The sequence below is a fragment of the Phocoena phocoena genome, chromosome 9, assembly GCF_963924675.1.
Source record: "Phocoena phocoena chromosome 9, mPhoPho1.1, whole genome shotgun sequence".
In the NCBI taxonomy this organism is placed as follows: domain Eukaryota; kingdom Metazoa; phylum Chordata; class Mammalia; order Artiodactyla; family Phocoenidae; genus Phocoena; species Phocoena phocoena.
In genome coordinates this window covers 21,941,038-21,959,507 of record NC_089227.1, presented here as the reverse complement: position 1 = coordinate 21,959,507, position 18,470 = coordinate 21,941,038, and the positions used below count along the sequence as shown (strand labels likewise).

The window sequence follows — 18,470 nt, the reverse complement described above, 5'->3', positions numbered from 1 at the left end:
GTACAGGACTCTAGCCATTTGTAAATGAGACGGGTCTCTAGATCACAAGAAACCAAAGACACCACTTTTCACCTAAAAAGGGGATGGAGCCTGCTCCAGCAGACTGGATTAGGTATGTCTGTCACCTATTTTGTGGCTGTGGATCTTAAAAGAATCAATCAACTTTTCTGTGATTTATTTCACCATTTTTGAGGTAAGTCAAGCAGAAACTATTCCTGGAAAAGGGACATAGCAACAAAGCCCTGTAATATGTTCCTACTTCCTCAACTTCCCCACCATCCAATAAAGTAACATAAAATGAATTTGCAATTACTCATGGGCATATCTTAAGGCAAATGAATAGATCTTCCCCTTCTTCCAATTCCTTACAGACTGCTTTGCTTGATTACTTTACTACTTTTTTGACAATGACAAGGTATGAAATCAATTTCCTGTTGATGCTCTTAGCTTCCTAGACAATTCAGATAATAAAAAAACAATATCAAAGGGAGATTATCCATGTATTTTTTTTTCTTTCTTTAATTGAAGTATACTTGATGTACCATATTATATAAGTTACAGGTATACAATATAGTGATTCACAATTTTTAAATGTTATACTCCATTTATAGTTATTATAAAATATTGGCTATATTCCCCATGTTGTAAAATATATTCTTGTAGTTTATTTTATATCTAATAGTTTGTACCACTTAATCCCATACCCCTGTATTGCCCCTCCCCACTGGTAACCATTAGTTTGTTCTCTATATATTTGAGTCTGCTTTTTTTTGGTATAATCACTAGTTTCTTGTATTTTTTAGATTCCACATGTAAGTGACATCATACAGTATTTGTCTTTCTCTGTCTGACTTATTTCACTTAGCATAATGCCCTCCAAGTCCATCCATGTTGCTGCAAATGGCAAAATTTCATTTTTTTTTAAAGGCTGAGTAGTATTACATTTTATACATACATTTTATACATATATAATGTATGTACACACACACACACACCCCACATCTTCTTTATCCATTCGTCTGCTGGTGGATACTTAGGTTGCTTTCATATCTTGGCAATTGTAAATAATCTGCTGTGAACATTGGGGTTCAGATAGATCTGTAATTATAACTAACAATAAAATAATTTGGTTGTCTGATTATCAAAAAAACTCCAAACTGTAAGAAATATTTAGTAGATAGTTTATATGGAAGTATAGAATTTAGATCTAGCAGAGACCTTATTGGGTTCTACAAATATTGTTATGGTTGAATGTTTTTATCCCCTCCAAAGGTCATATGTTGAAATCCTGACTCCCCCATTGTGAAGGTCTTAGGAAGTTGGGCCTTTAGGAAGTAGTTAGGTCATAAGGGTGGAACTCTCATGAATGGGATATGTACCCTTATAAGAAGAAATGCGCGAGAGATGATTTCACTCTCAGCCATAGGGGATACAAGAAGATGGCCATCTGCAGACCAGGAAGAGTACCCTCATCAGGCACCCAGTCTACCAGCTGTTTGATCTTGGACTTCTCAGGTGTCTGAACTGTGAGATAGATATTTGTTGTTTAAGTCACCCAGTCTAATGGTATTCTGTTATAGCAACACAAACAGAACCACCTTTTACAGGTAAGAAAAATGAGACCCAGAAAAGATTAAATGACTTGTGCAAGACCACTCAATGAATGTGTTGGAGTGGTAATTAAAACTCAGTTTCCAAATCTGTAATCTAGCATTCTATCCACTATAGCATTTGTGATTTATTTATTCAGCAAACATTTCAGGGCCACTTATATTAAGAAGGCACTGCTTTAGAGGTTGAAGTGAGGAGAGGGGAGAATATATAAAATGATTAGGAAATTCCCTGTCCTGGGGAGCTTACAGTTTAATACATAACTTAAAGTAGATCCACTAGTTATTATATGGCCTGTTAGAATGTACAGGTATTTAATAAAGGTGACCAGGACATGGAAGTTCAGAGGAGTGAGAAGACTTCTGGCCAAAAGATCACAAGGAAGGCCAAGGGGAGGATAATTTTAAGTTGAAGGATGGATATGAATTCCACTGGTAGTATCAAAGAGAGGGCTTTCTTATCTGTGATTTTTTTTTTTTTTTTTTTTTGCAGTACGCGGGCCTTTCACTATTGTGGCCTCTCCCGTTGCGGAGCGCAGGCTCCGGACGCGCAGGCTCAGCAGCCATGGCTCACGGGCCCAGCCGCTCCGTGGCATGTGGGATCTTCCCGGACCGGGGCACGAACCCGTGTCCCCTGCATCTGCAGGGGGACTCTCAACCACTGCGCCACCAGGGAAGCCCTGTGATGTTTTTTATTTGAAAACAACAAAGGGGAAGTTGAAGAAATTGGCTAGAACAACACAGGAAAGGGGCAATTCTGTATATCCAGGAAGCAGAAGTGATGGGTAGATTTTTCAGGGTGCTACTTTCAGGATGCATGCACTCGCATGCACATCCTTGGGTAACTCCACTTATAAAGACAACTCCTGGAAAAGAAACTTTAATTGGATAAGAGAGAACAGGGAAAACTGACTAAAAGTCTGACTACATTTATACAGAATGAGAGAGATACAGTGACTTGAAAAGGGAAATCAGGGTACTGTTACTAAAAGAAGGTATCATAAGATAAAGCATAAATATGGGTGAAAAAAATAAAGCACAAACAAACAAATCAAATGCCCACTTCAGAATTTTATGGAGTGTAAAGGAAAAAAAAAAATGAGGTATAGAGAAGGAAGAATAAGTACGGTCAATAGAATGTTAGAGTAGCCTCATTTGGCTAAATCACAGGATGAAGAAATTACATCAGAATGAACCAGACTTTGGCTTGCTGCTCATCTCCATCTTCTTTTTCATACACACCCAGCACCATACCAATCAGTGAATTACTCTCCCCAGTTTACAAGTTTTTAAGGTGCATACTGATTTGAGAAACAGTTGACTCAAGGGACAGGAAAATTTGAGCCAATGGTTATGCCCACAAATGAGGGATGGGACTACTCTCGCCAGCTATTAGCAGTCAGACTCTTGGCACAAACAATATAGAGCCTGGTGTATTTCTCCCTCAACCTTAGGAAGATTGTCTGGCTTTGGCTACATGACTAAAACAAACAATTTTTCTTAAGGAATATGCCAAGGAGATTCTGTCCATCTGAGCCAAGCTGTAACTTCTTCCTTTGCTTCCTCTATCTGGGCATTCAAGCAGGGGAGGGAACAAAGCAGTTCTCCTGGGAGCATTTCTGAAAAGTATAGAAACTACAGAGTTGCACACCATTTTCAAGTGGTAACATTTAGAGTTTTCTCCTCAAATAATCTATTGGATTTGCTCCCTGATTCTTCTTCCACTCCCCACCCCATCTTTGCTCTGAGCGCAGTGCCAAATAATTTATGTGAGCTTCACTTTCTTCATTTGCAAATGAAGAGTTTGGATTAAGTTCTCTCCTAAGGGTTCTCCTTAGGTTATACTTTGATATCAGATTGAAAATCTTGTTTGGTGTCATGTTGAGAAAATGGTTGACTACTTTGGACTAAGAAGTTTGGTCTTCAGACTGTAGATTATGAAAATTAGGTACATGTTATTTAGAAGCAGAATCATAGGCTTTATATTTTTCCCAGATCTCTTTTTGGCAAATGTGTAATTTGGGAAGGTATTATATCTTTTAATCTACTATTTTATTTTGTAAAATAAAGAAAATAATTTTTTTCACAGTTAAGTAAAATTACTCAATAATTTTTAAAATATAATAGTAAGCAAGAACCACTGAATTGTTTTGAAGAGTACAATGGCTAAGGCATGCAATGCAGTGATGAACTTGGCAGTGCTATGCTTGACAGAATGATTGATGTAGATATTCTCTAAGCTACCAAATCTAGGTATTACTAACAAATAACAAAACAGAAACTCTACAAACAATAATGATAAAACCAAAAATTATAACTATGACAAATAAGATAGATGATAATGTTTTTATTTTAATTATATATAACATTTACTGGACACTCAGTATGTGGCATTCTTTATTTTTTAGCTTGCTTTAAGATGTTAACTTATATACCTGAAATCAGGTAGTCTTAAGAGCCAGGCTCTATTTTTCAGCTCAGCCATTGCCCACTATCCATTACTTAATCCTTCTTCAAGTGAAATTTCGAATTAAGGAAAAATATGCATTTAAAAGTATGTATTTATATATACATAAAATATGTATACATATTATGTATACATATGTATGCGAAACGTTTCTATACATCTAATATGTAGATTGGGGTCATGTATAGTTGCAAACAGAAATCATAATAGTTTTAGAAAATGACTATTTCCTTTTTCTCTTATAACAAGATATCCTAAGGTATGTAGTTGCCAATATTATTTTAACTGCTCAGTGAAGCCATCCAGAACCCAGTCTGTTTCTAACTTTACTACAATATCCTTAGCATGTTGGATTTTTCCCTTGTCCATCTCCCTTTGTGGTTTGTGGTCAGAATATCAAGTCTACTAGAGAGCAGAGGGGCCGTGGAAGTCCCAAAGAGGAATACCCAGTCTAGCCAAGATTGACTGGATGAGAAGGGTCGTGATATCAGATATAAACTCTAGTTCAATGAATGAGAAAACCCTCCTTCTGTGTTAGGTCTCAATGGCCAGGACATAGCTGCTGGAAGCTGCAAGGGCAGCTAGGGAGGTAGGGAACTAGATTGTATGACAGTTTCAGACAACCGTGATCCATGTCCTGGGTCTGAGAATGTTTGGGCCTGAAACTAAATCAAGGTTCTAAATTAAAAAAAATAGAGGAAAGAATGTTGGATAGGCAACCAGCAGAATATTCAATAATAAGGTAGTGGGTAAATAAAATTGCCTTACATGAAAAATGCTATGATAAATTGTGAAGGATGATAAAGTATTTTTGAAATATGAGGCCAAGAGAGACCTTCCAAAACAAATGTGGCAATTCATTTTAGTTAACAAAAGAAAGTTTATATTAATTCTCATAAGCTTCAGCAGGTTTTTCCATGGCAAAAAAGATACATCCAGTCATTGAATGAATAGACAGTCATTTTTTGTTGTTGTTGTTTTCTTAGGTAAATAAACTTTTGAGAGGGCTAATGTGGTATTTTTGTAGTAGAAGAAATGGTTTAAATTGATAATGTATTTTCAGGGGCAAGAATCATCTTGGACTACAAAATGTGGGCTTATCCATGTTATATTAGGTGAGTGATTCTAGCTTACTTTAGTGGACAGACTACATCTGTTGTTCTATAGTTAGCATTTTCTTGGGCTGCCAGAAAACATCTCATCACTTGGCATGTCCCTCATATTAGACAGAAAGAAAAAGAGAAGAGAAGTGGAGTACAGGTGATGAAGGATCTGTAGACTCAGAACTCGGCAGAAACGACAGCTGAGAACAGTCAGGAACGGTGATTGCTCTGCAGCTGTATTGAATTAGCAAGGGTAAGCATGTTTTCTGACTGGGAAAGAACAAGGGAGGAAAACAGAACTTCAGAATTTCAGACTTTCTAATTTTTAACTAATTCAGTGTGATGTCAGTAAGTCTAAGACCCATGGAAACGCAGAGCATTTGGAGACGTAAACAATAGGTAATTGTTGATATATGCGATGGTGGTTTCAAGTGATTTTCATTTCTGAGTGTTCCACTTCTTTGACTGAAAAAATGATTTTGAATTTTGAAAATAACATGGGCAAGTTCCTATCATTTGTTTTCTGCTATCATATTATATTGGGTGGAAAAGTAAATTGATACTATTGACTAAAATATATGAGAAACTTTGGAGAGTAAGAATTTTGATAGTTCAGTTAAAAATACTATTTTGTATGGTATCTTGCTCAGGCTGTGCCGGCAGATTAGAGGCAACTGAAACAATGAATATGGGAACTTCAGAAATGTAGCAATATATAGTTTTCAAGTATATTTACTATTTGTGTAAAACATTATATGCATGCCCACGTAATGCTATTTTTAAAAATTTTTTTATAGATTTGAATCTCATTTTTTTATTATTATTATTTTTTACATCTTTATTGGAGTATAATTGCTTTACAATGGTGTGTCACTTTCTGCTTTATAACAAACTGAATCAGTTATACATATATATATGTTCCCATATCTCTTCCCTCTTGCGTCTCCGTCCCTCCCACCCTTCCTATTCCACCCCTCTAGGTGGTCACAAAGCACCGAGCTGATCTCCCTGTGCTATGCAGCTGTTTCCCACTAGGTATCTACCTTACGTTTGGTAGTGTATATATGTCCATGCCTCTCTCGTGCTTTGTCACAGCTTCCCCTTCCCCTCCCCATATCCTCAAGTCCATTCTCTAGTAGGTCTGTGTCTTTATTCCTATCTTACCCCTAGGTGCTTCATGACATTTTTTTTTCTTAAATTCCATATATATATGTGTTAGCATACGGTATTTGTCTTCCTCTTTCTGACTTACTTCAATCTGTATGACAGACTCTAGGTCTATCCACCTCATTACAGATAGCTCAATGTCGTTTCTTTTTATGGCTGCATAATATTCCATTGTATATATGTACCACATCTTCTTTATCCATTCATCCGATGATGGACACTTAGGTTGTTTCCATCTCCGGGCTATTGTAAATAGAGCTGCAATGAACATTTTGGTTCATCTTTTTGAATTATGGTTTTCTCAGGGTATATGCCCAGTAGTGGGATTGCTGGGTCATATGGTAGTTCTATTTGTAGATTTTTAAGGAACTTCCATACTGTTCCCCACAGTGGCTGTATCAATTTACATTCCCACCAACAGTGCAAGAGGGTTCTCTTTTCTCCACACCCTCTCCAGCATTTATTGTTTCTACATTTTTTGATGATGGCCATTCTGACTGGTGTGAGATGATATCTCATTGTAGTTTTGATTTGCATTTCTCTAATGATTAATGATGTTGAGCATTCTTTCATGTATTTGTTGGCAGTCTGTATATCTTCTTTGGAGAAATGTCTATTTAGATCTTCTGCCCATTTTTGGATTGGGTTGTTTGTTTTTTGTTATTGAGCTGCATGAGCAGCTTATAAATTTTGGAGATTAATCCTTTGTCAGTTGCTTCATTTGCAAATATTTTCTCCCATTCTGAGGGTTGTCTTTTGGTCTTGTTTATGGTTTCCTTTGCTGTGCAAAAGCTTTTAAGTTTCATTAGGTCCCATTTGTTTATTTTTGTTTTTATTTCCATTTCTCTAGGAGGTGGGTCAAAAAGGATCTTGCTGTGATTTATGTCATAGAGTGTTCTGCCTATGTTTTCCTCTAAGAGTTTGATAGTTTCTGGCCCTACATTTTGGTCTTTAATCAGTTTTGAGCTTATTTTTGTGTATGGTGTTAGGGAGTGATCTAATCTCATACTTTTACATGTACCAGTCCAGTTTTCCCAGCACCACTTATTGAAGAGGCTGTCCTTTCTCCACTGTACATTCCTGCCTCCTTTATCAAAGATAAGGTGACAATATGTGCGTGGGTTTATCTCTGGGCTTTCTATCCTGTTCCATTGATCTATCTTTCTGTTTTTGCACCAGTACCATACTGTCTTGAACACTGTAGCTTTGTAGTAGTCTGAAATCAGGGAGCCTGATTCCTCCAGCTCCGTTTTTTGTTCTCAAGATTGCTTTGGCCATTCGGGGTCTTTTGTGTTTCCATACAAATTGTGAAATTTTTTGTTCTAGTTCTGTGAAAAATGCCAGTAGTAGTTTGATAGGGATTGCATTGAATCTGTAGATTGCTTTGGGTAGTAGAGTCATTTTCACAATGTTGATTCTTCCAATCCAAGAACATGGTATATCTCTCCATCTATTTGTATCATCTTTAATTTCTTTCATCAGTGTCTTATAATTTTCTGCATACAGGTCTTTTGTCTCCTTAGGTAGGTTTATTCCTAGGTATTTTATTCGTTTGTTGCAATGGTAAATGGGAGTGTTTTCTTGTTTTCACTTTCAGATTTTTCATCATTAGTGTATAGGAATGCCAGAGATTTCTGTGCAGTAATTTTGTATCCTGCTACTTTACCAAATTCATTGATTAGCTCTAGTAGTTTTCTGGTAACATCTTTAGGATTTTCTATGTATAGTATCATGTCATCTGCAAACAGTGACAGCTTTACTTCTTCTTTTCCGATTTGGATTCCTTTTATTTCCTTTTCTTCTCTGATTGCTGTGGCTAAAACTTCCAAAACTATGTTGAATAAGAGTGGTGAGAGTGGGCAACCTTGTCTTGTTCCTGATCTTAGTGGAAATGCTTTCAGTTTTTCACCATTGAGGATGATGTTTGCTGTGGGCTTGTCATATATGGCCTTTATTATGTTGAGGAAAGTTCCCTCTATGCCTACTTTCTGCAGGGTTTTTATCATAAATGGGTGTTGAATTTTGTTGAAAGCTTTCTCTGCATCTATTGAGATGGTCATGTGGTTTTTCTCCTTCAATTTGTTAATATGGTGTATCATGTTGATTGACTTGCGTATATTGAAGAATCCTTGCTTTCCTGGAATAAACCCCACTTGATCATGGTGTATGATCCTTTTAATGTGCTGTTGGATTCTGTTTGCTAGTATTTTGTTGAGGATTTTTGCATCTATGTTCACCAGTGATATTGGCCTGTAGTTTTCTTTCTTTGTGACATCCTTGTCTGGTTTTCGTAACAGGGTGATGGTGGCCTCATAGAATGAGTTTGGGAGTGTTCCTCCCTCTGCTATATTTTGGAAGAGTTTGAGAAGGATAGGTGTTAGCTCTTCTCTAAATGTTTGATAGAATTTGCCTGTGAAGCCATCTGGTCCTCGGCTTTTGTTTGTTGGAAGATTTTTAATCACAGTTTCAATTTCAGTGCTTGTGATTGGTCTGTTCATATTTTCTATTTCTTCCTGATTCAGTCTTGGCAGGTTGTGCATTTCTAAGAATTTGTCCATTTCTTCCAGGTTGTCCATTTTATTGGCATAGAGTTGCTTGTAGTAATTTCTCATTATTTTTTGTATTTCTGCAGTGTCAGTTGTTACTTCTCCTTTTTCATTTCTAATTCTATTGATTTGAGTCTTCTCCCTTTTTTTCTTGATGAGTCTGGCTAATGGTGTATCAATTTTGTTTATCTTCTCAAAGAACCAGATTTAGTTTTATTGATCTTTGCTATCATTTCCTTCATTTCTTTTTCATTTATTTCGGATCTGATTTTTATGATTTCTTTCCTTCTGCTAACTTTGGGGTTGTTTTGTTCTTCTTTCTCTAATTGCTTTAGGTGCAAGTTTAGGTTGTTTATTCGAGATGTTTCTTGTTTCTTAAGGTAGGATTGTATTGCTATAAACTTCCCTCTTACAACTGCTTTTGCTGCATCCCATAGATTTTGGGTCGTTGTGTCTCCATTGTCATTTGTTTCTAGGTATTTTTTAATTTCCTCTTTGATTTCTTCAGTGATCACTTCGTTATTAAGTAGTGTATTGTTTAGCCTCCATGTGTTTGTATTTTTTACGGATCTTTTCCTGTAATTGATATCTAGTCTCACAGCGTTGTGGTCGGAAAAGATACTTGATACAGTTTCAATTTTCTTAAATTTACCAAGGCTTGATTTGTGACCCAAGATATGATCTATCCTGGAGAATGTTCCATGAGCACTTGAGAAAAATGTGTATTCTGTTGTTTTTGGATGGAATGTCCTATAAATATCAATTACGTCCATCTTGTTTAATGTATCATTTAAAGCTTGTGCTTCATTATTTTCAATTTGGGTGATCCGTCCATTGGTGAAAGTGGGGTGTTAAAGTCCCCTACTATGAATGTGTTACTGTCGATTTCACCTTTTATGGCTGTTAGTATTTGCCTTATGTATTGAGGTCCTCCTATGTTGGGTGCATAAATATTTACAATTGTTATATCTTCTTCTTGGATTGATCCCTTGATCATTATGTAGTTTCCTTCTTTGTCTCTTATAATAGTCATTATTTTAAAGTCTATTTTGTCTGATACGAGAATTGCTACTCCAGCTTTCTTTTGGTTTCCATTTGCATGGAATATCTTTTTCCATCCCCTTACTTTCAGTCTGTATGTGTCTCTAGGTCTGAAGTGGGTCTCTTGTAGACAGCATATATATGGGTCTTGTTTTTGTATCCATTCCACCAATATGTGTCTTTTGGTGGGAGTATTTAGTCCATTTACATTTAAGGTAATTATTGATATGTATGTTCCTGTTCCCATTTTCTTAATTGTTTTGGTTTCGTTATTGTAGGTCTTTTCCTTCTCTTGTGTTTCTTGCCTAGAGAGGTTCCTTTAGCAGTTGTTGTAAATCTGGTTTGGTGGTGCTGAACTCTCTCAGCTTTTGCTTGTCTGTAAAGGTTTTAATTTCTTCATCAAATCTGAATGAGATCCTTGCTGGGTAGAGTAATCTTGGTTGCAGGTTTTTCTCCTTCATCACTTTAAATATGTCCTGCCAGTCCCTTCTGGCTTGCAGAGTTTCTGCTGAAAGATTAGCTGTTAACCTTATGGGGATTCCCTTGTGTGTTATTTTTCCCTTGCTGATTTTAATATGTTTTCTTTGTATTTAATTTTTGACAGTTTGGTTAATATGTGTCTTGGCGTATTTCTCCTTGGATTTATTTTGTATGGGACTCTCTGTGCTTTCTGGATTTGATTAACTATTTCCTATCCTATCCCACATTAAGGAAATTTTCAACTATAATCTCTTCAAATATTTTCTCAGTCCCTTTCTTCTTCTCTTCTTCTGGAACCCCTATAATTCAAATGTTGGTGTGTTTAATGTTGTCCCAGAGGTCTCTGAGACTGTCCTCAGTTCTTTTCATTCTTTTCTCTTTATTCTGCTCTGCAGCAGTTATTTCCACTATTTTATCTTCCAGGTCACTTATCCGTGGTTCTGCCTCAGTTATTCTGCTATTGATCCCATCTGGAGTATTTTTAATTTCATTTATTGTGTTGTTCATCATTGCTTGTTTCATCTTTAGTTCTTCTAGGTTCTTGTTAAATGTTTCTTTCATTTTGTCTATTCTATTTCCAAGATTTTGGATCATCTTTACTATCATTATTCTGAATTCTTTTTCAGGTAGACTGCCTATTTCCTCTTCATTTGTTAGGTCTGGTGGGTTTTTATCTTGCTGTTTCATCTGCTGTGTGTTTTTCTGTCTTCTCATTTTGCTTATCTTACTGTGTTTGGGGTCTCCCTTTTGCAGGCTGCAGGTTCGTAGTTCCCGTTGTTTTTGGTATCTGTCCCCAGTGGCTAAGGTTGGTTCAGTGGGTTGTGTAGGCTTCCTGGGGGAGGGGACTAGTGTGTGTGTTCTGGTGGATGAGGCTGGATCTTGTCTTTCTGGTGGGCAGGTCCATGTCAGGTGTTGTGCCTTGGAGTGTCTGTGGACTTATTGTGATTTTAGGCAGCCTCTCTGCTAATGGGTGGGGTTGTGTTCCTGTCTTGCTAGTTGTTTGGCATAGGATGTCCAGCACTGTAGCTTGCTGGTCGTTGAGTGAAGCTGGGTGCTGGTGTTGAGATGGAGATCTCTGGGAGATTTTCGCCATTTGATATTATGTAGAGCTGGGAGGTCTCTTGTGGACCAGTGTCCTGAAGTTGGCTCTCCCACCTCAGAGGCACAGCACTGACTCCTGGCTGCAGCAAGAGCCTTTCATCCACACTGTTCAGAATACAAGGGAGAAAACGTAGAAAGAAAGAATTAGTAGAAGAAAGAAAGAAAGAAAGAGAGAGAGAGAGAGAGAGAGTGAGAGAGAGAAAGAAAGAAAGAAAGTGGAGGGAGGGAGGGAGAAAGGAAAGAGAGAAGGAAGGAAAAAAGAAAGAAATAATATAAGGTAAAATAAAATAAAGTAAGATAAAATATAATAAAGTTATTAAAATAAAAAAATAATTATTAAAAAAAAAATTTAAAAACCTAGCCAAAACAAGCAAACAAAAAAAACGGACGGGTAGAACCCTAGGACAAATGGTGGAAGCAAAGCTATACAGACAAAATCTCACACAGAAGCATACACATACACACTCACAAAAAGAGGAAAAGGGGAAAAAATCATAAATCTTGCTCTCAAAGTCCACCTCCTCAACTTGGGGTGATTCGTTGTCTATTCTTGTATTCCACAGATGCAGGGTACATCAAGTTGATTGTGGAGATTTAATCCACTGCTCCTGAGGCTGCTGGGAGGGATTTCCCTTTCTCTTCTTTGTTCTCACAGCTCCTGGGGCTCAGCTTTGGATTTGACCCTGCCTCTGCGTGTAGGTCGCCGGAGGGCGTGTGTTCTTCGTTCAGACAGGATGGGGTTAAAGGAACCGCTGATTCGGGGGCTGTGGCTCATTCAGGCCGGGGGGGTAGGGAGGGGCACGGAGTGCGGGGCGGGCCTGCGGCGGCAGAGGCCAGCGTGACGTTGCACCAGCCTGAGGCGCGCCGTGCGTTCTCCCGGGGGAGTTGTCCCTGGATCCCGAGACCCTGGCAGTGGCGGGCTGCACAGGCTCCCCAGAAGGGCGGTGTGGATAGTGACCTGTGCTCGCACACAGGCTTCTTGGTGGTGACAGCAGCAGCCTTAGCATCTCATGCCCGTCTCTGCAGTCCGCGCTTTTAGTCGTGGCTCGCGCCCGTCTCTGGAGCTCCTTTAAGCGTCTCTCTTAATCCCCTCTCCTCGTGCACCAGGAAATAAAGAGGGAAGAAAAAGTCTCTTTCCTCTTTGGCAGGTCCAGACTTTTCCCTGGACTCCCTCCCGGCTAGCCGTGGTTCACCAACCCCCTGCAGGCTGTGTTCACGCCGGCAACACCCGTCCTCCCCCGGCTCTCCGACTGAAGCCCGAGCCTCAACTCCCAGCCCCGCCTACCCCGGCGGGTGAGCAGACAAGCGTCTCCGGCTGGTGAGTGCCGGTCGGCCCTGATCCTCTGTGCGGGAATCTCTCCGCTTTGTCCTCCACACCCCTGTGGCTGCGCTCTCCTCCGCGGCCCTGAAGCTTTCCCCTCCGCCACCCGCAGTCTCCGCCCGCAAAGAGGCTTCCTAGTGTGTGGAAACATTTCCTCCTTCATAGTTCCCTCCCACTGGTGCAGGTCCCGTCCCTATCCTTTTGTCTCTGTTTATTCTTTTTTCTTTTGCCCTACCCAGGTACGTGGGGAGAGTTTCTTGCCTTTTGGGAGGTCTGAGGTCTTCTGCCAGCGTTCAGTAGGTGTTCTGTAGTAGTTGTTCCACGTGTAGATGTATTTCTGGTGTATATGTGGGGAGGAAGGTGATCTCCGCGTCTTACACTTCCGCCATCTTTCCGGAAGCCATGCCTCACTTTTGTTGGAATCAGTCAGCAAACGCTTTTTCGAAACCCCAAATTCTCCACACCTCCTACCTTTCGTGCCGCCCTAGTCTCGAAGCTCCCGCCACTGCCAGATCCCCGTGGGAGGACCCGTGGGCTGCGTCCATAAGGCTATTTTATGTGTTCATGGTGGTGCAAATAGATTGATAATGAATTATAATTTTGAGATTCAAAAGGATTTGAAGAGAATATGATTTTTGTAACTATTATAGACATCCTATTTCCTCTATCTTTAATTCTTTGTCTTGGCTCAATTACCCTAATATGTTTGAAAAGATCAGGGTTTTAGAAATTCTTATTTATATTTTTATAAGTATTTTGATTTATAATTCATTCTTCCAAGTATAAGAATATGAAGGGCCTTAGATAAATCTTCATAATTTAACATAATTATCGTTAAATATGAAAATAATCTTTGATAAATTCACAGTATTGATTTTCTTACCTGTAGCCCAGTTTGTTTTTCGTTAGATTATAATGAAAAATGTACTCAAAATTATGTTATTATTTCTATAATAATAATAAAATTTTTAAATACCTAAAGTTTTTCAAACATTGTCTGTAGTTAAAAACATCTGCACATATTTTATATGGCAGATACATTATTTTGATTCATTTTATAAAGGTAGTAAAGCATTAATATTGGTGTAATTCTTTTTCTTTTAACTTCTTTATCACCCTGCTTATCTAATTCCAGAGTAACTTTAAATAACTGGAAAACCTTTTCAAACCTTGAAGACATACTAAGTGAAATAAGCCTGTCACAAATGGCAAATATTATATGATTCCACTTGTCTAAGATACCTAGAGTGGTCAAATCCAAAGGCAGAAAGACTGGGAGAAAGGGAGAGTGGGAAGTAAAAAAAAAAAAAGTCTTTTTAGCCATGCAATGAGATACACTATGGCATTTTAGTATGATTTCAGTTCAAGAGTACCATGTGTCCTTTGCCGTAATAAAGACTTCATTCTAAATGAAAAACAAAGAGTGCATGTAAAACACTGAGCACTGACTGAGTGAATAATTGTTATCTTAGTGAATGTTATCTTTTATTATTATGGGCAGCAAATGTTTCAGAAGGTCAAAAGAGCAATGTGAAATAATGCATGTTTTAAATGGTTTCATGAGTATGTTTATGACAGATCAAATTACATACTTAAAATATTTTCCAACATCCTTTATTAAGAAACTGTGTTATTCTAGGAGGAATTGTTGATAAGGATCTTCGTCACTACCTCAACTTACGATTTCAGAAGGGTTCTGTGGACCACGAACTTCAGCAAATCATTCGTGACAACCTCTACCTCCGCACAGTGCCATGTGAGTAACAGGCAATTTTTTTTCCCTATGGTAACAGATAAATGTTCACTGTATATTCATTGTTTAATTTAAAAGAAAAGTCCAATTGCACTGATTTTTTAAATGGTGGACTTTTGGAATAGACAATTTATTTGAGATATGGAAGTTTTAAATGCAAAAGCTTGTAACAGCAGTTGTGTGGTTTATGATGATGTCATAGCCAGAAGAGACATGATTTTCAAGCTATAAAACCTAACTTCTCAAGTTAGTATGGAGAAATATTAGTTCTAATCCAGGATGTTGGTGATTTCAGAATGAATCATAATTGGGGTAGAACTCCACACAGGGAGACAAGAGAATGCAAATTCAATTCATTAGCTGAAACAGCTATTTCATAGATGGAATCTACACAGTAACTCCCAATCTCATCACTGGTTTGAAGCAGGGGAGTCTTACAAGTGGAAAGGAAATTATGCATTGGAAAGTAAAGTTAAATGTTCTGTAACTCTGAGAAAGTGATAACGTTGAGTGATGGGCACAAATTTCTTAATATACAACCTATAGAAATTCACAACAATCCCTGATTATGAGCAGGTGCTACTTCAAAAGAGAGGAATTGTTAAAATGATAAAATTCACAAATCAACTTTTTAGTACCTGCTTCAGCTCATTTGAGAATCTTCTGTTTACTTTAGGACAATTCAAGGACGTTTCAAGCCAGGTCCTAGATCCTAGATAGATATCAAAATCAATTTCCTTCAAGGTAGATTCCATGACCTCCAGAAACTTTCCAATATCTATCTGGAAACTCTGATCTGTGAGTGTTGTGTGTGTTCCTTTTGTTTTAGTTTTGTTCTAAACATTAATAAACTCAAAGATGTGGGCAGTGGAAGGTTGATATTAAAGAAAGAAAAACTTGGCTGAAATAAGTGAAACAAATAAACCATGTATATATATATATATATATATATGTATATGTGTGTGTGTATATATATATATATATATATATATTTATTTATTTATATAGTTTCTGGGATTGAACTACCAGAACTATGTGAAAGGTATCGATTAAGGATGACTATAACGAAATACTGAAAACACACGAAGAAGTGAAATGGATAATTCAGCATCCAACCCTTTTTACCTACACACATCTTAGGAGGGATGGCCCTTCCCACTGTTAGCACTAAATGTTCATCAAAACAAAAATGCCAGGGCGCCACTATCAGACATTCCTAGATGAGAATGCTTATTGATTGACATCTTGTCAGTCCAAATGCTACCTCTGTGAGTGTGTGTTAGTTAAGTGAGTAGACTTTTGGACTCTGAACAGTATGGAGGTTCCTTAAAAAACTACAAATAGAACTACCATATGACCCAGCAATCCCACTACTGGGCATATACCCTGAGAAAACCATAATTCAAAAAGAGTCATGTACCACAATGTTCATTGCAGTTCTATTTACAATAGCCAGGATATGGAAGCAACCTAAGTGTCCATCAACAGATGAATGGATAAAGAAGATATGGCACATATATACAATGGAATATTACTCAGCCATAAAAAGAAACAACATTGAGTTATTTGTAATGAAGTGGATGGACCTAGAGTCTGTCATACAGAGTGAAGTAAGTCAGAAAGAGAAAAGCAAATACCGTATGCTAACACATATATATGGAATCTAAAAATAGAAATGGTTCTGATGAACCTAGGGGCAGGACAGGAATAAAGACACAGATGTAGAGAATGGACTTGAGGACACGGGGAGGGGGAAGGGTAAGCTGGGACGAAGTAAGAGAGTAGCATTGACATATATACGTTACCAAATGTAAAATAGATAGCTAGTTCGAAGCAGCTACATAGCACAGGGAGATCAGCTCCGTGCTTTGTGACCACCTAGAGGGGTGGGATAAGGAGGGTGGGAGGGACACGCAAGAGGGAGGTGATGTGGAGATATACGTATGCATATAGCTGATTCACTTCATTATACAGCAGAAACTAACACACCACTGTAAAGCAATTATACTCCAATAAATATGTTGAAAAAAAAAACGACAACTAGAAGTTGCAAAAGTGCATTCTTAAGCTTGTAAATTTGACATTAGAGTGATGGGCAGAGGAAGATGGATTAAAGTAAGTGACTGAACTATTTATAAGGAAATGAGTGGACGCATGTTTAAAACTGTGATGTTGTCAGTGCAGCTGTGTGAATTTATCTTTTGTGACATGAAAGAAAGGAGATCTGAAATACTGAATAAAGGATCCAGGTACTTTATTATATTTAAAAGCTGAGGTAAATAAATAAGAGGCTGACATTCAAGAATATCTGTAATAAAAAAAAAAAAAGAATACCTGTAGTCCTTGCTAAGGTGATGACGTAAATAAGAAGTCTTAATTAAATATGAAGATAATAGGAGTAAGTTTTACATTAGTTAATTAACTTCTTAAATAAGTCCTCGCTCTTCAGAGTTCCAAAGAAATGCTATGATGGAAAAATACATATAAAAGTAAAATAACTAGGCTTATATGAGTAAACATAAAGAGATTTGTGATGTGATTTTGCTACAATGTCATAAATTCAATTAGAAATCCTGGAATAGCTCCTATAAAGGAGGTGATTAGAAACTTAATGAATATGAATATTATGATCAAACAATTATTCTTTGAATTTGTAGCCAGCACTCCTAATAACCAATTCCAATAATACCATTCACTAACAATGCTCTTAACTTGGCATAAAAGTGAAAAAAAATCTAAGATAGATGTGATTCTAATTTATATTATCTATAATCACTTTTTTACTGATGAACTGGACCTGGACAATCCGGCAACTTCACTCAGTATATCTTTTAATGAAATGTTCAGACATTTTCAAAGAGTATGCAGCAAAGGTATGTCAGTAATGTGACAAATCCTGCCATTGTTTAGAAATTTACATGTGTATCCAGTATATCTATTGGCTTTGAGTATGGAGTGACATTTGTTACATATTCTTTGGGTCAAATAATTCTCATTGGTTTTCAGTACCCAATACCATAATAGGAAAATGTATTATTGAAGAGCTTGTCTCTGCCTTTATATATGCATTCATTAATATGTATACCTCTTGCTTAATTTGCTAACAGGAATAGGTCATGGAAACAAAATTGTTGTTAACTTGTAACTATGTTTGGGTGGTTTAACTTGTTTAGTAAGACGAGACCCAACGGAGTAATTCTGCTTACTGCCACCACATTATTCCACCACCACCAACTACTACTAAAAAGAAAGCAGCTGGATTTCCTTAGTGCCTTGTGTGTAAGGGGGAGTTCTGGGATGAGGGCTGCAGAGACTCCATCCCCTCACACACACACAGTACTCATCCAAATCTTATTGTGAACAACTTAGCTGCTATAACTCCCTCTGAAGGAAATCTGGGCCTGGCTGCTGGCTGATTTCTGAGCTAAGCACGGGAGGGAGGTGGTCAGTCCAAATCTCTACTGAGCCTTAACTGCATATAATGTAAAATCCCATCAATGTGTTCCCTGCCCCATAAACAAGAGGTGCCTACACTTAGCCTTTGCATTTTGTCTTCCCAGAACCTTATCTCAGAACATAATTCTTCAAAAACATATTTTTTTAAGTTGTGTCTCTAAGCATGGAAGGCAGGACTTGGTCACAGAGACAGGACTGTTGGGCATATAGTGAGCATGAGTGTGTATACACACACACACACACACACACACACACACACACACACAGAGAGGCCCTCATGAGATCAGTTCATCATTCTTTCAAACTGAATTATATAGAAAAGATCCTTAGGAACTGATTCTATATTTTCAGTTGTTTTATTGGGAAATATTTTAAATTTATTTGAAGCCAAAAGAAATACCAGTGTGTATATGCCAAGTAAAATA

At 37.7% G+C, this 18,470-nt stretch overlaps 1 protein-coding gene across 2 annotated transcripts in view; it reads left to right on the top strand.

Annotated features, from left to right (window-relative positions):
- Positions 1–18,470, top strand: part of MAGI2 (membrane associated guanylate kinase, WW and PDZ domain containing 2) — a 1,334,711-nt gene that overhangs the window by 358,391 nt on the left and 957,850 nt on the right. For both annotated transcript variants that reach the window (XM_065884282.1, XM_065884281.1), the window contains exon 2: positions 14,476–14,592. In XM_065884282.1, the coding sequence (XP_065740354.1) occupies positions 14,476–14,592 (117 nt within the window). The remainder of the gene's footprint in view (positions 1–14,475; positions 14,593–18,470) is intronic.